This window comes from Tamandua tetradactyla, chromosome 4 (assembly GCF_023851605.1).
Source record: "Tamandua tetradactyla isolate mTamTet1 chromosome 4, mTamTet1.pri, whole genome shotgun sequence".
NCBI lineage: Eukaryota > Metazoa > Chordata > Mammalia > Pilosa > Myrmecophagidae > Tamandua > Tamandua tetradactyla.
In genome coordinates this window covers 180,338,757-180,363,137 of record NC_135330.1, presented here as the reverse complement: position 1 = coordinate 180,363,137, position 24,381 = coordinate 180,338,757, and the positions used below count along the sequence as shown (strand labels likewise).

At 39.2% G+C, this 24,381-nt stretch overlaps 1 protein-coding gene across 3 annotated transcripts in view; it reads left to right on the top strand.

The window, feature by feature from the left end:
- Positions 1–24,381, top strand: part of CARS2 (cysteinyl-tRNA synthetase 2, mitochondrial) — a 94,186-nt gene that overhangs the window by 39,543 nt on the left and 30,262 nt on the right. For all 3 annotated transcript variants that reach the window (XM_077158682.1, XM_077158681.1, XM_077158680.1), the window contains 3 exons: positions 4,171–4,304; positions 7,491–7,558; positions 19,825–19,891. In XM_077158682.1, coding sequence (XP_077014797.1) covers positions 4,171–4,304; positions 7,491–7,558; positions 19,825–19,891 — 269 coding nt within the window. The remainder of the gene's footprint in view (positions 1–4,170; positions 4,305–7,490; positions 7,559–19,824; positions 19,892–24,381) is intronic.

Genomic DNA, 24,381 nt, shown 5'->3' with positions numbered 1-24,381 from the left:
CAAAGCCTTTTTTTTTTTTTTTAAAAAAAAAAAAAAACAGCTTTTGTTCAGGTATAATTCACATAGCATACAGTTCACTCTTTTAAAGTGTACAATTCAGTGGCTTTTAGTATATTCATAGAATTGTGCAGCCATTACTACGATCAATTGTGGGACATTTCTGTCACTCCAAAAAGAAACTGCATACCTAGAAACAATCACTTCTCATTTCCCTTCAACTTCCTAGCCATTGGCAATCACTATTCTGCTTTGTCCCTATAGAGTTGCCTATTCTGAATATTTCCTATAATAGAATCATATGGTATGTGGTCCTTTGTGGCTGGCATTTTTCACTTAGCATAGTGCTTTCAATGTTCATCCACTGTAGCATGTATCAGTACTTCATTCCTTTTTTATTGCTGAATAATAGTCCACTGTGAGAATATATTGAAGTTCATTCCTTCATCAGTTGATGGGCATTTGGGTTGTTTCCACTTTTTTGTGATTGTTACGAATAATACTTCTGTGAACACTGGTGTATAAACTTTTGTGTAGAGGTATGTTTTCGATTCTCAAGGTTGTATCCCTGTCCATACCTAGGAGTGGAATCGCCAGGGCCTGTGGCAATCGACGTTTAACTTTTGAGGAACTGCCAGATTGTTTTTCAAAGTGATAGGACCGTTTCATGTTCCATGAAAGGGTAGAGGGTTTCAGTTTCTCCATGTCCTCCCAAATTTGTTATTGTCTGTCTCTTTGATTATAGCCATCCTAGTGAGTTTGAAGTGGTATCTCATTATGGTTTTGATTTGCATTTCCCTGAGGTCTAATGATGAGCATCTTTTCATGTGTTTTTCTTCTTTGGAGAAATGTCTATTTAGACCCTTTGCTGAGTCTTTAATTGTATTATTTATCTTTTTATTACTGAGTTGTAAGAGTTTTTTATGCATTCCAGATACAAGTCCTTTTTCTGAGATATGATTTACAAATATCTTCTCCCATTCTGTGGGTTGTCATTTAACTTTCTCTATGATATAATTTTCTCTATGATACCCTTTGAAGCACAAAAGTTTTTAATTTTGATGAAGTCCATTTTGTCTATTTTTTTCTTTTGTCACTTGGGTTTTTATTGTCATATCTAAGAAGGCTTTGCCTAATCAAAGGTCATTATGATTCGCTGCTATATTTTCTTCCAATAATTTTATCGTTTTAGCTCTTACATTTAGGTCTGTCAAACATTTTGAATTATTTTTTTTGTATATAGTGTGAATAAGTTAACCAACCTCATTCTTTTGCATGTGGACATCCAGTTTTCCCAGCACCATTTGTTGAAAAGACTGTTCTTTCCATTGAACTGTCTTGGCAACCTGGTTAAAAATCAGTTGACTGTGGGTATAAGGGTTTCCTTCTGGACTCTCAGTTCTATTTCATTGGTCTGGATGCCTAGCTTTATGTCAGTACCACAGTGCTTTGATTGTTCTCCCTTTGTAATAAGTTTAGAAATTGGAAAATATGTGTCCGTCAGTTTCGTTTTTTCTTTTTCTTTTTTTTTGTCATTCTGGGTCTCCTGCCTTTCTTTTTGAATTTAGCATCAGCTTATTGATTTCTGTAAGAAAAAAAAAGGCAGCTGGGATTTTAATAGGGATTGTATTGACTCTATAATTTAATTGTGGGGGTATTGCCATCTTAACAATATTAAGTCTTCAAGACCATGAACCTGGGATGTCTTTCCATTGGACTGTCATTCACTGCTAGTGGCAATGTAATTGGTATAGCCACTTGGAAGACAGTTTGGCAGTTCCTCCAGAAGCTAAGTATAAAATCACCATATGATCTGGCAATCTTACTACCAGATATATACCCAGAAGAATTGAAAGCAGGGACTCAAACAGATACTTGTACACCGATGTTCATAGCGGCATTATTTGCAAATGCCAAAAGGTGGAAGCAACCCAAGTATCCATCATTTTGATAACAAAATGTGGTATATACATACATAAAAAGAAATGAAGTACTGATGCATGCAACATGAATGAGGCACGAAGAACTGATACTTGTGCAGAATTTCTACTTAGGTTGATGGTAAAGCTGTGGTAATGGATGGTGGTGGTGGTAGCACACTCGCATTGTTGTGAATGTAATCAATAGCATTGAACTAGAGAGGTAAATGTGGTCAAAAGGGGAAACCTTAGGGTGTATATATTACTAGAACAGTGAACCCCATTGTAGACAATGGCCAATAGTTAATATTATAACTATAAGAATGTTCTTGTAGATCCTGTTTTTTGAATAGTGATCATTCTAGTGGGTGTGAAATGATATTCATTATGGTTTTGATTTGCATTTTCCTAATAGCTAGTGATGTTTAATATCTTTTCATGTGCTTTTTAGCCATTTGTATTTCCTCTTTGGAAAAATGTCGATTCAAGTCTCTTGCCCACTTTTTTTTTTTTTTTTTTTTGTTTTTGTTTTTGTTTTTTTATTAAGGAAAGACAGAGAGAAGGAAGGAAGGATAGAAGGAAGGAAGGAAGGAAGAAAGGGAAACATCTTTTAAACATTTTCTTGTTTTTATTGTATTCTGTTTCTCCGTTTTTGGTACATGGGCTGGGGCCGGGAATCGAACCGAGGTCCTCCGGCATAGCAGGCAAGCACTTTGCCCGCTGAGCCACCGCGGCCCGCCCTCTTGCCCACTTTTTAAATGGGATTGTCTTTTTATTGTTTGAGTTGTTAGGATTTCTGTATATATTCTGTATAAGTGGTTTCCAAATATTTTCTTCCAGTGCATAGGCTGCCTTTTCACTTTCTTGACAAACTTCTTTGAAACGCAGAAGTTTTTATTCTGAGGAAGTCCCATTTGTCTATTTTTTTCTATCATTGTTTGTACTTTGGACGTAAGGTCTAAGAAACCACCACCTACCGCAAGGTCTTGAAGACACTTCCCTACATTTTCTTCTAGGAGTTTTATGGTCCCAGTTCTTATATTTAGGCCTTTGATCTGTTTTAATTTTTGTGTAAAGTGTTTAATAGGGGTCCTTTTTCATCTTTTGCATATGGAGATTCAGTTCTCCCAACACGCCTGTTGAAGGGACCATTCTGTCCCAGTTGTGTGGATTTTGCATCCTTGGCAAAAATCAATTGACCATTGATGTGAGGGTCTGTCTCTGAACTCTCAATTTGATTCTGTTGACCAATATATCTGTCTTATCCTTCATAAGATTTTGACTTTCAGGTACTCTTAGGGACACTCTAAACCCCATCACTGAAGATAAAAAATATCATATGTGCTGTTGTCCTACAACATATTTCTGTAACACCACTTAGCTTAGATCGGTGGATATTTGGATTTTCCTAAGTGACAGGAGGCAGATGAGTCAAAATGTTCAATAGGAAATGACCTCAGCTTGACCATTGGAAGTGGCACCCTTCCAATGCTTTTTTTTTTTTTAATTTCTAAAGAAATTCATGAGCGTCTGCATCCCAGCTTTGCTGAGCTCTGCTGGTAGAGGTTGTGCTTCCTCTTGCAGTGCCAGCATTTCCACCTTGTTTTTGCATTTTTGAAGCAGATAACCCCCATCCCCACCCCCACCCCATCAACCTGGACAATTCAAATTTTGCTTTGGCTAGTGCCCTAGTGAGAGGGTTGCATGGGTTTTGAGTGGTCTAGCCCAGCCTATCTATCTTTTCCATCTATCCTGTTAATTTTAATGCACCCTTTCGGAGAACATGAGGTTTTTCAAGAATGCATAATACAGAGTTATAGCAGAAATGCTGACAACCAAAATGTGTTGCTTTGACTCCTGGTAAATAGTTAAGTTTTCAAAAGACAAATGAAAAGCCTTATGATTTTATAATTCTATCTCTTTTGTTAAAATAGGAAACCCTCTAGACTCTCCTTAGGGAAAGTGAGAAAAGGTGATAATTTTGTAGCTTTCTAAAAAAAACTATGTATTGAATCTGGAACAAAGAAAATTAAGTCATTACATGGAAGAAAAGTTCTGAATTAGGGATTTTATGATGAAGGAAAAATAGAATATCAGTTTTCATTTGTGTCAGTTAAATTACCATGCAAATTGATTTAAAATTAAGATCCATTTATTTTATTCATTGCATGAAAAAGGATGGAGGATTAAATATAAGATATGGCTTGAAGAAATACGTTATTTGATTAGATTAATCCACTGCACTGTCTTGCAGTTTGGTGTTTGGAAGTCAATTGGATATCCATTCAGGTGGGGTGGATTTAGCTTTTCCACATCATGAGAATGAAATTGCACAGTGTGAAGTCTTTCATCAGTGCCAGCAATGGGGAAATTATTTTCTACATTCTGGTAAGTAATGACTTGAAATTAATTTATTCTATTTGAATTCTGTCTTTATCGGTGAAAAGCTACAATTGGAAATGCCTAAATAAGCTGTAGGTTAAGAAACAGATTTGTCTCTTAAGTTGCTTTTGAACTTCAGTAGTTGGACATGAATTTTCCTTGGTTTGGAATAATCAGTATATCTTTTTTGGAACTGAAATGCCAGCAGACTGGAATATGGAAAATGTTCTGCAGTCCTGTTCTATATGTTTTTTCCAGATAAAATTATTAAAGAGGAATTAAAAATAGTATAACGCAATAGTAATTATCTATAATTTATAAGCTTTTAATGTCAGCATACATATCTTATCATCCTTTGAGAGCACTGCCTCCTCTTCATTGTTCAAAAAATACAATTGATTCACACCAGACAGCGGTGCTCAGAAATGGAAACAACGTTATGAAATAAGTGATACCGTATTTCATAGCAATTTTGGAGTTTCCTTTGAGTCACAAGAAGATTCATATGTTCAAATTTTGATAAAGGTTGTGAGGCTGAAGTTATCCAGTTTTACTACCTTTTTGGAATGAGCAGTTAAACTATTTGAGAGAAAGATAGCATTTGACTGGGGGATGTAAACAGTCAATATTTAAAATATAGTAAATTATAAATAGCATTATATTTGAATGAAGGAAATTAGGTTGTCACCAGTAAGGTGACAAAGACACTCTTGTTTTAGAACATGCAGTAGGATGCTTAAATTCTGCAGCAAGGGTTCATTGCAGTTTCTTTGTGAAAATAAAAAGATAAGGCTGCTGGCCCCATGGTGCACTTAGTGTACTTGTTCCTTTGTACCTCCAAGCTTTCCTTAGGAGTCCTGGAGACCCCGAAGTGGATTCCATCCTGACCATTACCATGTACCTCCCTCACAGCACCCTAAGATTGTTTATCTCAGTTCTCTGAAATTATCAGCTCATTTCTATGATGCTTTCAAGTTGTCTGAAAATAAAGCAGAGGGCGGTGCGATGGTGGCTCAGTGGCAGAATTCTTGCCTGCTGTGCTGGAGACCTGGGTTTGATTCCTGGTGCCTGCCCATGCCAAAAAATAAAATAAAATAAATAAATAAATGAATAAAGCAAAAACAGAGCTGGCTGAATAGTTACGTCTTGAACTTAGGAGCCAATTTTTACTATTCTACTGCATTTCCCTGGGTACAGCCGAGCCGTACCCAAAACCCGCTTATTTTCTACTAATGATGTAACTTGCTAGGTTGATTCCCTAAATATAAGATGATTCCCTAAATATTATCTTATCTTTTATTTTCAGCTGATGTTCATGTGGGAAGGGTAGGTTGGCCACCCCCTTTGAGGTAGAGCCCGCTGTATTTCAGCAGTCAGATGCCTACACTTTAGAAGTCATGCCAAATGAAGTCTATTCTCCTTTGACCTGAGGGGTTCTGAATTCTGTCCTTAGCAAACTAAATGTGGTCAGAGCCTTTCTGGTGCAGAAGTCATTTGTGGGTCTCTTTACTGCATCTCAGTAACAAAGAGATTTGTATCTTCTGTCTCAGACTCGGTCATACTTATCTCCATGCTAACTGTCTGAAAAGTTACAGCATCCTTCCTCTGCAGATGCTTTAACTGTCCATGACTAATTCTCTTGAATGGGTTGTGATTTGTGATTAGAAAATGAAATGCAGTATGTCCTTTAGCATGTGAATTCAAGGCATCAGAAGAAAACTCTCAGCATTACTGATGCTCAAACTACTTCAACCTCTGTGGGTTAATAATGAGGTATTTTTTATATATATATATATATATATATATATATATATATATATATATATATATATATATATATATATATATATATAAAGCAGCACATCTTGTTCACCTTTGAATTTGAGAAAGGGAAGGGTTTTCTTTGTTGTTTCTTGTTATGACTTTTACCACTTATTTTAAGACAGTAGCCATCATATTGATATTACTTTAACTCTGTCTTGAAAAATGACAGTCTCCTGACACAGAGGAGAATTAATACTTTCTGTCTGAAGTAAATGAATGGGAGGTAGAGTTAAATAGTTAGACTTGTTCTCCATATATTGCCCAGCTTAAAAAATTACATAGAATTATATTTTTACGGTTTCCTTTCATTTTTTTTTTTAATGCTATGTGGTGGGGGTCACATTTCATTCTTTTTCCATGTGACCATCCCCTTATTGCACCACCAGTTGTTGAACTTGGGTGTGTGTGTGTGTGTGTGTGTGTGTGTGTGTTGGGGGTGAGGGGGTGGAAAGTGCATGGGCCGGGAATTGAACCTGGGTCTCCCGCATGGCAGGCAAGAATTCTACCACTGAGCTGCCTGTGCACCCCCAGTTTTATTTCTTTTTGAAAGCCACATTGTAACCAGTTCTCAGGAAAAACTGACCTTGGATTAATCTTATTTTTTAAGTAGTGTCAGAAAAAGAAGAATGTTCTCTTCAAAAAAGGCCCTCCCATGGAAATAAATCTCTTAAAATTATAGTTGAGAAAAAATTCTAGGCTCAAATTTAGGAGTTCCTTAAATTGGTCTGGTTTCCCTATCTTTCATATGCGGAGGGGGTGGAAGCGATACTAAGGTCTTGATAAATCTGTGAAAGCAAATTGCAATAGAAAGTCTAATTAATCATACTCTGATTGCTCAACCTGCAAGCTCGACTCTTCAGTTCTGAGCAACTGTAAACAAGCCTTTATTGCCCTATTACCTTGTTTGTAAAATGAGAGATTTATCATTTCTTCATGTGTTTAGATAGAACAGTGTTTCTAAATTATAGAAAGGTGAAGAAAGGTGAACTATTGCCGTCATGTCACCGTTGTACACTGTTGTCTAAATCCTGAGTAAGCCGGTGGCACCCGTGTCATATGATGGTTTCATGATACACCTGAAACCAGTGGACGAACATATGCATGTTCCTGAAGGGTCAAAATGAAGGCTGGGGGGAGGGGAGGGGGAATATCTTTTACATCAATATATGCATGGGTATTCACTGATTATAGAACACGAATTTAAATATTAAGTATTTTACAGCGAATGTGAGGTTGGAATGCAGGCTTAGCTCCGTGGCTCAGGAGTCAAGTTTGAGAAGCACATACCTAGCACTTCTTATCCTCTTTTGAATGAAAGTCTCTTTCTTCCTATCCAATACAGAATAAATGATTTTGTTTTTATTTCAGGGCATTTGCATGTTAAAGGCAAAGAAGAAAAAATGTCCAAATCATTAAAAAACTACATTACTATTAAGGTAATAAACTTTTATGCTTTCTGAGTTGGTGCCAGCCTGCTGACAACAGTTGTAAAGGCTGAAGCAGACCCAAGTCTGGGATTCCTTTGGGTCTCCAACCTGTTTTCCTTTTAGCCCCAACCTGTGCTTGCTATCTTCTCATATAAATTGCTCTGCCTTAAACTGTGGCATTTCTACTTGCTAGCTAGTCTCCTTTCAAGGGTATTGGTGCCCCCTGCCCTTTCTTCTGTGTGTCAGCTTTCTTTGTTGTCTTGCTCTTTTTGCATTCCATATTTACACTTTCTTCTTTACTCCCTTCTTTATTTTTTTAAATAACAGTTTTACCTCTTGAATCATTTTTGCTTATTCCTTCCCTTTCCTTTGCCTTTCCCACTACCAAGTGTGGTTTGGGGAGTGTTTAGTTTTTGTTTTTTTTTTCTTGAGATGGCTGGCTTCTTAACGTACCTGAAATATGTCATTTTGCTGTGGTAATGAAGAATGGAATGTGATTTTCCATATTAATGGAAAAGAAATGAACTAATAGATGAATACTTTTAAAAATAGCTTGATTGGTGTCCTTTTTGTCTTTGGGCCTATAAAGCCAAATTTAACGTTAGTGGCAAATTAAATTGCAACAATTATAACCAAACTTTTGCCACCTAAATTTCCAACCACTAAAATCTATTACTGGGTGAGCAACGGTGGCTCAGTGGCAGAGTTCTCGCCTGCCCTGCCAGAGACCCAGGTTCGCTTCCCAGTGCCTGCCCATAAAAAAAAAAATCTATTACCATTAGATTTAGAATAAACCAAAGGTGGTATGCTCCTCTCAAAATAATTTTTATACATTTATCTTCAATAGAATTTTCCATATTATGCAAGTTTTCAAATATAGTAAAGTTGAAAGAAACATTTGTATACCACTGCATAAAGTCAATAGTTGTTAATATTTTGCTATAGTTTCTTTACCTATATGGGGTATGCCTGTGAAAGTGTGTGTATGTGTATATGTGTGTGTATATGTATTTTGTTGTTGAACCATTTGAAAACACGTTGCAAACATCATGAGTTTATCTAAATAATTCAGCTTGCAACCTCTAAGAATAGGGATGCTTTCCTACATAATCAAAGCACCTAAAAAGTTAGCAATAACTTCTTAATATAATCTAGTCCATACTCTGATTTCTCTCTGTCCCCAAAATGATTTTTAGGGCTTTTTTCCCCTTTAACTAGGAACCAAGCAAGGTCTGTGCATTGCACTTGGATGTCCTGTCCTTTTTGGCTTATAATCTGCCACAGTTGCTTTTGACTTTTATTTTCCCCATGATGTTGACTTTTTGAAGAGACCAGGTCAGTTGCTTTGGATAAAGTCCTGCGTTTTGGACGTGCGTTCTCTGTGGTGTCCTTTAACTTGCTCTTTCATCTCCTGTATTTCCTTTAACTGGGCGTGAGGTCTAAAGGCTTGACGTGGTTGAGGCTAAGCATTTTTGCACGATTCCTTCCTAGGTGTCGCGAGGTGCTTGATGATGAATTCCTTTGGGAGACCACAGTGCCAGTGTCCTTCAGTACTGATGATAGATGTGGTCTCTTGGTGAAAGGATCAACACAGATCTCTCTGTTATAAGGATTTTTAATACCTGTTTGTGATATTATGATTCCAAGAGGTGATATTTGAGTACCACGTGGATATCTTGTTGCCCAATGATCTTTCACTTTGTGGTTTTAGCATCCATTGACAGACCTCACCTTAATCATTTATTTCATTGATTATTGCAAAATCTTAGTTGTACGGGCATTCTTTTTTTAAAAGAAAAGAATTTTTATCTTTTTTTTTTTTTAATATTACTCTGGAGTCAAGGATTTGTAGTCATTCATATATTATTAATTCAGTCTTATTCCTTTTGGTGCTCAATTGATGTTTGGCCAGTGAGGTCTCTTCAGGCTGGCTCCCTTGTCCCTTTTGAGCGAGCCTCTTATTCTTTCTGTGCTTTCCTGGCTTTCTGCTCATGCTTACATTTTACTTCCCCGTCCCAGACTTGCCATTTCTCTAAGGAGCCTTGCTCCTTGTGAGAGGGTAATGGAAGAGCTTGGCACTGGGTATCTTTATTGCTCCTGGAAAGACCTTGTTTTTAGGCTTTTTCAAGGGGCAGAGCTATAGAGAGGAAAACAAGTATATACGTACGAAATAGATCTTGTATTTGAGTTCATTTTGAAATAGCCAAGAAAAAGTAATAATACAGGGATTTTATATTTTAGCTTTTTTCCCCTCTTCATTCCTTATATTAGCTTGTTGCTTTATCCTAAAATATGCACAAAATAAATAAGAATTTTCAAATAGTTTTGTTAACAGTAAAACAGTTAAGTTTAAGATTTCACTCCATTTCTTTTTTTTTAAACAGCAGCTTTACTTAGATATAATCCACATACCATAAAATTCATCTTTTTAAAGCCTGTTACTGAATTGTAACCCATACAAACCCTGAAATCTGCTCTACAACTAATTGTTGCAATGTGCTTTGAAACCTACTGCTTTTACATTAATATGTTATTTTTCACTAGAAGAAAAAAGCCAATTGTGATAACAAATAAGCACATTACTCAGTATTTTTTAGTATATTTACAGTTGTATAACTATCTCTACTATCTAATTAAGGAATATTTCATCACCCCAAAAAGAAACCCCATACTCACTGCAGTCATTCCTAATTCTGCCTTCCGTCCAGCCCCTGGCAACCACTAATCTACTTTCTGTTTCTATAGAGGTGCCTATTCTGGACCTCTATTTCTTTTTACTCTTATCATATCTCACTGAAGTTATATGTACAGAGGACATGGTCAAAATTCTCTTAAAATGTTTATTTTCTCTGTGTGATTGTTTCCCTTTTGTTACAGTTAGGTTCAGTGTTCAGTTTGTATTCCATTTGAGAAATACTGTTTCCTCCTTTTTTTAATCAACTTTTATTTTTCAAATATGTCCAGTGTTTACAGGGTTTGTTAGTTAACATTTAGAGACGACCATACTCTTAGAGAAATCTTACTTTGAGCCTTTCCCTGCACCCTGTTACACCCATCCCTGTATTTAATCATTATGTTTGTTTATTTCTGGATTATCCTTGCAGTACTTTATTTTACAAAAATAAGCAATCATGTATATAAATTTTCATTTTCCCTTCATGTAAGGTAGGATACTATATATAGTGTTCTGTATTTGCTTTTTTTTCACCTAACTATTTAAGTAATGTTTTAATCTGATTATAGAAGTAATATATTTCATTGCAGAACATTTGAAAAGTATAGACCAGGCAAGGAAGCACATGATATAAAACTAAAGGCACAAAATAGGAAGAGAAAATCTTCTCAGCCATGTTCTTCTGTTGCACAATTTTTCTCTCCTAGAGCAACTGTTACCAGTTTCTTAGGAATCAAAGTGTGTGTATATTTATATTTATGTGTCATAACTATATTTCTCTTGTTTTCCTTCCACACAATGGTAGTACATTTTCTTAAGAGGTAAAACAGTTTTATTGAGAAATTATTCACATACCAGATAATCCAGCCATTTAGAGTGTACAGTTCAGTGGTTTTTAGTATATTCAGAGTTCTGCAACTAGCACCATAATCTAACGTTAGAACATTTTCATCACTCCAAAAACGAACCGCATCCCCCTTAGCAGTCTCTCCTCATTCCCTGCCCAGAGCCCCTGGTGAACTCTAATTTACTTTCTCTCTATGGTTTTGCCTGTTCTGGACATCTCATATAAGTGGATATATTTTTTCTTTTGTGTCTGGCTTCTTTCGCTTAGCATCATGTTTTCAGCATTCATCAGTGTTGTAGCAATTATCAGACCTTCACTCCTTTTTATGGCTGAAAATATTCCATTATACAGACAGACCATGTTTTCCTTATCCAGCCACCTGTTGATGGACACTTGGCTGGTTTCCACTTTTTAGAGAATAGTTGTACTGTTTTGCACTTGCTTTTTTCATTCGACCAATCTTTTGGATTAGTCAGTTTTCTACCTTAAGGAACTGTTTCATTCTTTTGAATGGTTATATGATAGTCCATTGTATGGGCAAGCCTTACTAATTTAACAAACTCCTACTAATGGTCATTTATATCAAATTTTCTACTAGAAGATAGGCATTTTAAATTTTCATAGATATTTCCAAGCCAGCATTTTTTTTTTAACTTTTTTTTGTGTGTGAAATATGACATATATACAAAAAAACCCACTAAATTTTAAAGTTCGGTATAAGTTATAGTTCTACCATTTCAGATCTTTCCTTCTAGCTGCTCTAAGATACTGGAAACTAAAAAGAAATATCAGTATAAAGATTCAGTTGTCATACTGATTTGTTAAATCCTAACTTCTCTGTTATAACTCCTCCTTCTCCTTTGATCCTTCACCTAATCTTTAAAACCATCTGGAGGTTTAGGTTTCTAAAAAATAAATTTAATGAGTGAAGCTTTTATAGAGTCTCAGAGCCCTGGGTGTTCTTTAGGGTTTACAGGAATACTGTTAGTTGGGACTTGGCATACCATGGCAATTAGCAATCTAGCTGAAGCTTGCATAAGAGTGACCTCCAGAATAGCCTCTTGGCTCTATTTGAACTCTCTTAGCCTTTGATACCTTATTTTGTTATATTTCTTTTCCCCATTTTGGTCAGGTAGGCATTGTCAATCCCCCAGTGCCAGGGCCCAGGCTCATCCCTAGGAGTCATGTCCCACGTTGCCAGGGAGACTTTCACCCATGGATGTCATGTCCCGTGTGGCGGGGGAGATAATAATTTTACTTGCAAAGTTGGGCTTAGGGAGAGGCCACACTGAAGCAACAAAAGAGGTCCTCTAGGAGTAACTCTTAGGCATAACTATATGTAGGCTTAGCTTCTCCATTACAGAAATAAGGTTTTCACAAGAGCAAGCCTCAAGATCAAGGGGTTAGCCTATTAACTTGGGAGTCTCTAATGTTTGAGAGAGTATCAGGGATTTCCCAGGTGGGAAAATTTAATAGTTCCATATTTTTGCTCCTGTCCCTTTAGGGACTTTGCCAGTACTTTTTAATTATATGCCCAACATATTCTGGAATGTATCCATCTATTACTTTAAGCCATACAGAATTGCAAGACCTCTTTCCCAATTCTAGGCTCCATGTGTTTAGGTTGTTTAATTGAACTGGCCAGATAGGTTAAATTAGATTGTGTGCCCCGGAAAATTTAGATGTTGGACAAAATAAACCTCTCCTCCTTAGGTCTCATAAAGTAGGTAAAGTTCTAAAATACAGACAATATCATCCTTTACCCTGTATTCTGGTTTACCTTAATCCCAACCAAATTGGCTTCATTCTTATCTCTGATTGAAGCCTGATCTCTTTTTTTGGCTTCTTAACAGTTGCTGTAGGTAGGAATGGCTGGCATTAGTTTTAATGATCATTTAGTGGCTCGTTGTTGTGATATACCATGACCCACTATTTCCCTGTTGTTGTCTTTTATGGGAATCCCGAGTTCTGTAGTCTGCAGTCCTGTGATGAATGTCCTTTAGCTAAATATTTGTGCACATCTCATGATTAGTTCCTTTGGATAAATACTTCAGTGTAGAATTGGATATCAAGACATATACATTCAAAGTGCTTTGGATGCAGCTTCTGCTAATTTAATATCAGTTTACAGTCCCACTTGCAGTCTTTGCAAATGTCCATTTTCCAGATCCCTTTCAATGTCATTAGATAAATCCTAACGAGTTTAACATGTGTCTTGTTAATTTGGTAGAAAATGGTATCTTGATTTTAAATTTCTATCTCTTTGTTTATTAGTTAGATGGAATTTATACATGTATATATATATTTATTGGCTATTTTATTTTGTATTTTTTGGCTAGCCTGCATTTACCCTTTCCCCATTTTTCTCTAGGCCTGTTAAGCTATTGCCCTGCATGTTAAAAATATTTGTCAGTTTTGTCTTTTTATTCCTATTTCCTGATTTCTGATAGAAGACAGTGTTCTCGACAGTCATTTTTTTTAGAGACCATTGATAGGGATTTATAACTGTTTGCCTGGAAACTCTTAATTCTTTTGTTCCTTAGAGGAGACAAGTTGGTGTGGAAAGAGCTCAAACTTCAGAATTCAGTTATGGTTTCAGAATTGTCCTTTTCTGGGTTTTGATTTAGAACCAGTTACTTAAAAACCTTTCAAAGACTTAGTGTTTTCCCTCTCTAAAATGAGGGAACACCTTGTTTTTTAGGGTTCCAGTGCAGGTTAAATTACATAAGGTGCTAGGTAAGCCAGGGCCTGGGCCGTGCAGAGGTCCAGTGGCAGCTACCCCTTGGTCACCCACTGGTCCTGGTGACACCTCAGATGGCTCCGTGCCAGTAGGCATCTCCCGTTACCCGCCACACTCCCAGTGGCTCGGAGGGGGTTGCTGCCGGCCCCTCCTAATGTCCGTGCAAGGGCAGGCAGCCCAAACTGGGAGCACTTGGTTGGCTAAGAGACCTCTTAGCTCACTCTCAGATCCTTCCAGCACAAACTTACATGAGTGGTGTCACATTTCCCCCTCTAAAGAAGCCTGGAGCCAAGTTGTATGGTGGAACCAGAGTCAAATGGAAACTTAGGTGATTGCAATAAGCATGAGTACTTTAAAAAAAATTAATGTTCGTAAAACCAATATAATTGAAGACCTTATCATACCCATATCAGAATATAACTCGAGCATTAATAGAAACAAAAGACATTTTAATAATATGTTTTCCCTCCTTTTGTTATTATTTGGAAGCATTCCATAGACCCTGAATGTTCTAGAAAGATGACACTCCAGATTTATATTTGCACTACTAAACCTAACTCAATTTGAGTGCCCCAAAGTGGGGGAAGGAAGCCCTCTTTAATGTTGCTAGGGTTTCAGAGAAATATTGACTTATATTTGTGAACACACGTGGCAGTTAATTCTGAACAAGTCCAGATTCTGAATGAAAGGCAAAACCCTTTCTTTTTTTAAAAAAAAAAAAAAGAAAGAAAGCACCTAAGATCCTTTTTGGAGTGTAGTAGACAACATGGCTGCCCAGAAATACTAAATACAGTATTTACCCCAGTTCTAAAGAAGAAAGAAATTTCTTTTAGAAAAACTAGAGAACTTCATCAGGCAGAAAATATTCACACATGTTACAATTTTTAAATTTCATAACTAAATGCAAACAACAAAAAAGCAGAAAATTGAACAGAAAAAGGATTTACTAAGAAACTAACAATATAGAGAGACTTGATGCAACTATATAAGATTCTGCTTGATACGTGGTCAGGTGAGTACAAGGACAGGATAAGGCATTATAGACAGCAAGTCATTAAGGAAAAATCAACAACTTTTATTTTTGTTGAAGATAGGTCTATCCTCATAAATGTCAAACATTTGGCAACAATTTATAAAAAGCAAAACAAACAAAAATTTAAAACACACAAAACCTCATCCTGTCTTGGCATGGCAGTTGGGAAGCCATTCCAGAAAAAAAAAAAAAAAAGAATTTCCAGCAATAAAGTAACTTGTAACAAGCTCTAAAGCAGTTTATGGGCTATGCTTTGGGGAATGAATTCTGAAGAAATAATTTTAAAATAAGGGAACAAAGAAAAACATGTGTCTAGTTAGAATTCTTCTCTTTGTTCCTTTGCATTCTGTAGGGGTGCCCCTACACAGTCACTTGTATTGTAAAGCCTTACCCAGAAAAAAACATAACGTTACAGCTAGAAGACACAAACTTATGACTAGGGACTCTCGCCACTTTGTAATGTATGCAAATAACTATTCAGAGGAGCACTATTCAAAATAGAAAAGTTGGAAATTAGCAGTACCACCATGAGGAAATGACTGAGCAGATCAAGACATAAGAATGATTTAGTAATGGAAAAAAATACAGGATTTGAGTGACATTAAATCTGACATTTAGTGGTTTGGTTTTAAGGTCACTAAGCTTCTCTGTCACCTTCTAAGGACTGATGCTGTGTTATATCTTAGCATTTTGTAAATGATAAAGTCTTATGTAAAAGCATTATTTGTTTATATTTGTGGTATATTAACTTGGGACACTGCATTGCACTTCAAGTAGTATGTTTCTACACTGACACTTCAAAATTTGAATAGAAAGTAACTTGAAGTGGAAAAAGTAGGAAGCATCACTACAAGTATGTGTTAATTAAAACTGCAGAAGTGTACGTGTAGGCCTGTGGGACGGTGGCTCAGTGGCAGAATTCTCACCTGCCATGCCGGAGACCCGGGTTCGATTTCTGGTGCCTGCCCATGCAAAAAAAAAAAAGAGGTGTATGTATAGAAATTAGATGAGCCTAGTTTGAGGGAGATAAGAAACCAATAAATAACATTTCTTTTTTCACAATTTGGAAAACTGCACAGACAGAATTGGAATACCAGCTTTATTACTAATAAAAGTAGGATTAGACAGGGGTTCTTCCCTTTTTGTGTGTGTTGTGGATCTCTTTGACAGCCCAGTAAAATCTATGGGGCCTTTCTTAAAATAACATTTGAAATACATCAAGTGAAATACATAGGATTACAAGTTAATGCTATTGAAATGTAGTAAATATGAACTTCTTTATTAGCATATTTAACAGAATCTAGCAGCAAGTCTAATAGCCCCCATTAGTAATATTTGGGACATTTGGGAGGAACTGCAGCAGCCAAAATGTGACATAGAAGTATCTGTGATTTCTACAGGTGACAGAGTAGTAGGTGCTGATAATCCGACTGTGTTTTTTGTTTACCATGTTGATTGAAGGAAATACCGTATTTGACTTACAGGTTAGTGGGGGTAAATAAATAACTATTTTCCCACCCAGATTCCTGGGGCACTGAATTCTGTGCATGGCCCAGTAGGAAGTTACTGACCTGGTTGAGAAATCCTAGCCTGGAGGGTTGGCTGTGCATTGCCTCCAGCACAGCCGGAGAGGCTGGAGAGAGGAGGGGAAGGGGGGGGACAGACCTGCTCTGTAAGTTTCCCACCTGCTAGAGGCCAGACCACAAACACCCTGGCTCCCTCCGAAAACATAGAGCCCTGAGGAGTCGGAGCCAGGCAAGTTCGTTCCTTCTTGCCAGCTCAGCCAGGAGCACGTCCCCTCAGCAGCCTTCAGGCCAGGGGGCTGCTGAGTCTGCTTGCTGTTGAGCTTGTTTGCTTTTCAGTGAGGTTGTGCAGCGATATGGTATTGAAACAGTGTTTTACACCACACAAAATATTATATATTCTGATAAAATATTTTGAGCCAGGCTACATTGTTCAGCCACCTAGGTTTTTTTATTCTCTTGCTTTATATACGTGTGGGTCACCTTATTAATTCTTTCAAGCCATTATGGTTTTTATTTCAGTGACAAGTAGCCTAGTTACTCTATGTGGCATCATATCGAGGAAGAGGAGTTTGCTTTGTCCCAGTGAGAAGGTGCAGATAAGTGTGTATCTGGACGAGGCATTATAATCAGCATGAATAGTGAGCGTTCATGCTATTTTGTATTGCCTCATTGTTCAGGGGTCTCAGGTTGGTCCCGGTGGGTCAGGGATGAGAGGAAGACTGGCTGTCTTGTCGCTGCTCTCGGTTCCCCCTGCAGCCAGGGGCCCGGCTGCTGCAGGAGGGGAGAGACTGTGTTTGGGATTAGTAACCAGCTACATCTTCTGAGATGTTGCCAAGGGACAGAGTGCAAAGAGGGTCAGTCCCATCCGTGCAGGCTCCAGGGGACCTCTCAGGGGAGGCTGGGGCACTCTGGGCACAGAGGGGGCCAGAGCAGGGATGCACCTAATAGGATGTCTGCGTTGGAAGGCACCTTGTTGTGCCTTTTATTTCCAGCCACCCTGCCTTTGCTGCCTAACTTTTACAGAGAAACAGAAACTTGTGGAGGTAAAAGAAGCTCCTGGAGCCCAGCCTGGTGTGACCCCCATACCCCAGCAGCTGACGGATAATTTATATTGTTAGAGGAGTAGTTTTTGTTTTTAATTTTTCCCTCAAGTTAAATTTTTACTTTTCCTGCCTTTCAGATGATTTTCTGGCTTTTTTTCACTCATTTGGACCCAGTAGCCGTTTCCTCCCAAATCCCTGGAGCCTGAAGTCCGTGTGGGGGAGGAGGGGGCAGAGTTAAGGGGCAGCTCTCCTCTCTGATTCGAGCGAGCCTCCTTAGAGGCAGGAAGCCGGGCTGCCAGCGGGTATGCCCCTGTGCCATGTGGCGCCAGCAGAGCTGTGGGCATGTACAAGTTGGAAAAAATAAATTGCTTAATGTGGTTGTAATAAGCCTGAAATGTACTAAAATCTGCTGTGGTTAATGGACCAACTTTTTGTTAGGCTCTGGGGAATCCCTTCTTATTTTCACCGTGATATTTTATTTAATATCTACCAAATTAGAATCCGCGCCTGCAATTTAATTTGGCCTCATGGTAGCTTTGGTGTTAGCCTATGAGCTGCAGGATGGAGGGGGAAGACTTTTTTTTTTTTTAAATAATAATCAGTTTATGCTCAGAAGAAAATGAGATTGCTTGGAGTCTGAACCTGCTGGCACCGTCCAAGTCCAGGCATGTGAGTTTGGCATCGAGGTCTCCTGGCCAGCACGGGCAGCTGCCAGGGCAGAGCTGCCCATTACTGAGGCGCTTGGCACCCACTAGGGAGGACTTTCTCTTGACACTGACATGGTGGGCCCAAGCGTCCCCTCCTAGTGTAAATCCCCCTGCAGTGAAAACCAGGAAGCCACGGGCCACAGCAGATCCTTCAGGGTCTTTGTTTCTAAACAGCAATTCTGAAGTCCCCACATTGGAACAAACTAAACCCGCTCTTTTCACAGGATCATTTAATGGGTATTTTATGACCCAGCTGTTGTACTTTGTGTTATTTTTGCCGCCTGGAGGACAGAAATAACCACCAGAGAGGAAGAGGGATAGCCAGAACAAGCAGAATGGTTAAAAACGCTCCCTTTCTTAACTTAGAATCCCTGGAAGAAGGTTGCAGAATATTAGGGTCTTTAACCTAAACTCATTGTGATCAAATGGCAACGTCAGAGCCAGGTCAGTCTCTTTTGTAGCTAGTGTTGGGCTGGGAAGTGGACAGCGTTCATCCCTTGCCCTGTGCCCGGGCGCCTCAGGAGGTGTGTGCGTGTCCTACGCCCTGGCCTGCGTGAGGAAAGGTGCTGCTCGGGGGTCCCCTTTTTTCTCTTTGGCAGTGTTGGGCTGCGGGCTTTCCTGGCAGAAATTGAAGCCTGAGCTTGTGCTTCCTTTACTCTCATCGTATTTGAAGACCTTGATTAAGCTGAGCCCTTTTTCCTACTGTTTGTTTTCCCCAACCCCTGTATCTGATCTCTTTAAAATAATTCCCAGAAAAAGAAAATGAATAAATAAATAATTCCCAGGACTTTAGCAGTGACCACCATATACAGACATTTTCTTGAATGTTTGTGTTGTTTTAACAGTTATTTAACAGATTATTTGTGTTAAGTTTTTCCCAAGTTATCCTGTTTGGTATAGGATTTTCACTTTTGTGCCCAGAAATTTTAGAAAGAATCTTTAGGGTGATACCAGTTGGATTAGGTAAAGAAATGAGTTCTTTCTTAGAAGACTGTTTTCTGTTTTTACTTAGAATTAATTATGTTAAACCAGAGGCAGGCTGATTTATGCTTTGAGAGAGATATTTAGGGCTTCCCTTAACCTCACTGTCAGGCCATGTCCTCAAATAGGATGAGATTGGCTGTTTTCTCCGCAGTCGGACCCTGAGCTGGGATGCTGGTCTGCTCTGTCCTTTAACCTCTGCAGAAGTTCTCCTGGAAACTTTGCTCCCTGCTCCTAGGATCCTCTCCTTCCTCACTCGGCCAGGAGATGATGTGTTTTACATCTCCCATCACCAGCCCTATCCCCTTCCAGAGCACGGCGTCATTCTCTCAGTCCCCAGACGTCTGGCAGGCTCTGGTTGTGTTCCTGACTTCTTACCATGAGAGCCATTAAAATTGTGCCATGGGTAAATGAGCTCCAAGGTTAACAGAAAAGATTTCTCCCTGCACTTTATTAGAGTAGATTTTTCAGGGCAAAGGGCTTTTTTTCTCTGCCTTTCCCACAAGTATCGAGACTAAACATTGATAGTCTAGTGGGGGAAAGTGCCAGGGAAAAGGTGATTCAAATTGAGTTTGGAAACAAAGCATTTCTTAAAAATTTTTGATTTCTTGGTATGTGTTTATCGACTCACATGATGGTAGTAAATTATATAAAAGTAACCTCCAAATGACACAAAATTTAAAAGAAGAATATTACAAATGTGCTTTATTTCTTATTTTATTAGGACTTTCTAAAGAATTTTTCACCTGATGTCTTCCGGCTCTTCTGTATGCGGAGTAGTTACAGGTCTGGTAAGAAAACAGCTAAAAATCTTCATATTCTAGGATCTGACTACCACATTATTTATTCCTTTATAACTCAGCACATAGACATATCGACACTATTTGGGAGAGTACAAAAATCTGGCTAAAATAAGCATATTCTTATTATATGTGATTGCTTTTTATGCCTTAAGGTTTAGGTTCTGAAAGTAAATGCAGAGGCTCATAAATTTATGAAATTTACTATGAAGCCTTTAATTATTAGGAAGCATTATTACAGCACTGTGGGCTGTGAACCTGCTGTAAGATCCCTACAGCCACACGCATTCCTGAGTGGGAATCATCTTGTACTGGATCATGGGTTTCCAAGTCAGACTGAAGCCCGTGCCCCCCACTCCTCACCCTGTGAGTTCTGGATCAAGTTACATAACCACGTAGCACCTCGGCATCCTATTTTCTAAACTGGGAAAGCTCAAACCAGCCTTGCAGAGCTGTGAGGACTGGCCTTAATATGTATCAAGTGCCTGAAACACAGGTACACAGAGGTACCCCCAGCCCACCGCCCGCCCAGGGTGCACACACCATACTTCCTGTGGTGGGTGGCACAATGGGACTGCTCTTTAGAGTAGTGCCGAGCTCTCACCATGTTGCATTACTGCATGTTGTTCCAGGACTAGACTCTTTGGGCATGGGAATTATCTAGTGATAGGTCCCTCCAGGCCAGCACTCTCTTCTCCTTCCAAGCCAACCAGGAAGGTGAGGTTTAGGTTTGGGGACACTAGGCATTGCCTGGTGTGGTTCACCAATCTAACTGGCAACAGCAGCCTCCAGAGCTTATCATTACAGATGTACAAGGAACCGGGCCCTCGGGTCCTTTGGGGAGAGTTGGGGCTTCTCTGTAGGTGGCCTAGAGTAGGTGAGTAATGTAAGGATTGGGAGATGTCACCAGCCCTGTGGTGCTCCCCTCATCCCCACCTGCTCTGTGAGGGCAGTTTAGGTGAGGGTTGGATGAGTTAATGTTTTCCAAAGTGCAGTCAATGGGCCTGACTGGGTGCTGGCAAGATGCTGTGTGGCTCAGAGAGGAGCACTTTTTATTTTGAGAGCTCTGTTGGATCACCTCCTACTGATGGGAATTACAGTTTTCCATTTGCATGAGTGATATGCAATTTCCTTTCAAAATTACTTTTACTGAAGTTTAAAGATTGGATTGATCATAAAGAAAAAGATTAGATATTTAATGGTTAGTACTTGGATTTGGCAAGATTCTCAGGTGTTAGCTGAGCTGTGAAATCCTGGATTAGAAGGTCTCTCCGGGCCATTGCTCCATGACAAGTGGGGTTCTCCCCCCATCCAGCTTCTCCAGCAGCCTCATTAGATACAGCAATCTGACCTTTTGTTCCCTGTTGCCATTTGTTCACCCAACACTTCTTCCTGGTTGTGTTGACATTCCTTCTGACTCCACTCTGAAACTGACCTTGGTATTTTCCTCCTACAGTTCTCTCCCTAATTTGCAGATTAACCTTTGTTGAGTTGGCCTTAGTCTTACATAATGCCTTTCATTTCTAAGCCACCACCCCATCAAGGGAGCATACTGATTTCTGTACCTTTAGCCTCTTATTGTTCCCTTCTGTACTGTACTCCATTGATACCGAAATTTTCCTTAGCTGTTATTTCTGTCATACCATCTCCCTCTATCCCTCTTCTTAAACCTCCCACTCGCTTCCCTTGCCCTAATTTGCTTCTTTCTTGTTTTGTATGAAGACAATGGGGGTGAGGGATGGGCAACGGAAACATAATTGAATCTTATCTCACCAACTGAGTGAATCTGACCTGACAATATAATTTATCTCATGCACCAAACTTTCTAAGTCTTCCGTAGATGGTCTCCTGCGCCTTTTAGGGCAGCAACTGTTCAGCTACATGAGGACATGGACACCTGCCTGCTCAGATGGTCTGAAAGTGAGACACCTGCACACTTTGATCACATGCCAATTCACACACTTGGACACACAGACACACACACACACATGCAACTTCTAGTCCCCAAATTTCTTTAGCACTTAGTCACTTGCCATGTGCCCTTTTCTGCTTGGTATTGTTAGTAGGAGATAATGTTCTCCTCAGCTATATGGCAGGCTTTTCAAAGGGAGAGATTATGCCTTTTATACCTTTTATAGTCTCACTGGGCATGGTACCTTGTATATTGCCATTCCCTTTAAATATTTGTTGATTAATTAACATTTCTTCATCAATCAGATTTTTATGATTCTTCTCAAGCCAGGGATGCAGTCTTATGCCTGGATTCTGTGAGGAGATGCAGATATCCCTGGCTTGAGAAGCTTATATACTACATTCAGTGCCCACTGATAAAATGGGATCAGGAAATGCAAGGCCATCCCATGTAGCCAGTCCCTCAGCACCCAGCTGATGCTTGATCAAAGACAGCTCTGCTGCACGGGATGTGTGGGGAGCACAGATAATGCCGAGCTGGATGCAGTTGGCTTAAGCATGACGTACGGAAGAAATACTGAGCACATACTTTCAGCCACTGAAGAATAGCTGGCCTGTTTGGAAAGAACATCAGTGGCATTCCAAGGCAAGGTTTGTCCTTTGGAACAAAGACAAAATGAGAGAGTCTGAAAAGGCACAGCCGGAAATAGTGATGGACTTTGCAAATAGTGCCCCAACTTTAAATCAAATCCCTTCTGCCTGCGGGATGTGCGTATGTTTGCTCCTTTTGCCCAAATCTTTATCCTGGCTCTGGTGCACACATAGTAGTGTTGTTGGCCTTATATTACTAAATCCAGGTTTTCTGTATTATGGATTATCCTAGTCTTTCTCCCCTTTGGGTAGAACTACAGAGAATTGGCCAGGGAAACTGAGTTCACTGAAGCAGTGAGACGCACCATTCTCAAACGTTAGGGTGACTCTAGGTTGACTACCTGGTTTCAAATTATTTTCAGTTGTCAGTCTTGACACACATAAAGTAACCAGTAAAGTCACTATTCATTATTGAGTAATGTAATATCTGTAGATAGAGTATGCTTGATTATATGTGCATATGAACCCAGCCTAGCCATTTGTATGAGAGGAAGATTCAGAAAGGTAGATTGATTTGAGAAATTCATTATTTCCATCTTGCTCAAAGATACAAAAGGGAAGAGAATGTCATTCAGAGAGAAAATGGTGCTGTGAATCTCATATACACAAATGCTCCTTGTACATGCACTGTGCAAAATTATTTCCTCCTAGCTTGTGCTTATTCCTCCTTGTTACGTACTGTTTCCATGATAGAAGAGTAGCAGCTGGCTATAGTGAGTGGCATTCGTGGTAGAGAGTGGTGACGTTGCCTTCTGTTCACAGGTGAAGGAGAAGTGAGATGATGTGACTTCCCAGGTCAGATGATCTGGATTAGCATTTTCAGCAGGGCCCAGCTGGCGCGTCCTGGATAGATGCCTTCTGAGCCCTTCCTGGTGGCTGTTTACCCTGGAAAGCCACTGCTCCCAGCTCCTTTTCATAGATTGTGGAAATTTTTAGTTTTAATTTCTGCTCATGTGTGCAGTTCCTTTTGAACTTTGGAAACCAAGTTGGTCCGAAAAGAGACTTTCTCAAGCAGTGACAGCTATTTCACAAACTTATATTACTAAATCCAGGTTTTCTGCATTATGGAATATTTTAGTCTTTCTCCCCATTGGGTAGAACTACAGAGAATTGGCCAGGGAAATGGAGTTCACTGAAGCAGTGAGAAGCACCGTTCTCAAACGTTAGGGTTTTATGTGTGATAATTTTTTGGTGGGATATGGGGGGCTCTTACCAGTGAGAGAGTTCTAGAAACACTGGTGCATCTTTGAGTAGGGAGTTAGCAAGATGTGGACTCCCATGGCTAAAGCTCTAAAGCTCTGAATAGTCTTCTAGAAATGTGAGGCGCCTGCAAGCTCAGAAATCAGAGGCCTCAGGTGAGGCTGCAGTCTGGCCACTCGCTGTCTCAGCTTCCCTACACGCCACAGGTCCCAATGGTTTGGAAGTTCAGTTTCTTCTTTTAAAACACTGCTTTTTTCCTTCGGAGAGACGTTGTCAAGTAGATGGAATGTGATCCTTGGCAGCGAGTGTCTAAGCCTTACTCGACAGTGCTGCTTAAAGATTTGGGAAAAGCCACTTTGTTCTCCTGCCTCAGATTCCCCATTTATAAAATTGACTATGTGGACTGTGTATGGAAAATGCTTTCCTCGGTAAACTCAGGTACAGCGTAGCTTGCAGACAGCCTGTCTGTCTCTGCCCTCTCTGTCTGGGATGATTGTTCTTTCTGAGTCATTAGCTCTCATTTTACATCAGAGGCTCTACCTTTACTACCTCAGTTCTGATTTTATCTTTATTTTAAACTTGGTCAGATTGTTTGTGGCCTTCTGGGTCTTTCTGTTTTGAATCAAGCTTCCCAAAAGCAAAACTGCCAATGGATTTTTTTTTTCTCTTTTTTTTTTTATTAATTAAAAAAAGAATTAACAAAACAATTAGAAATCATT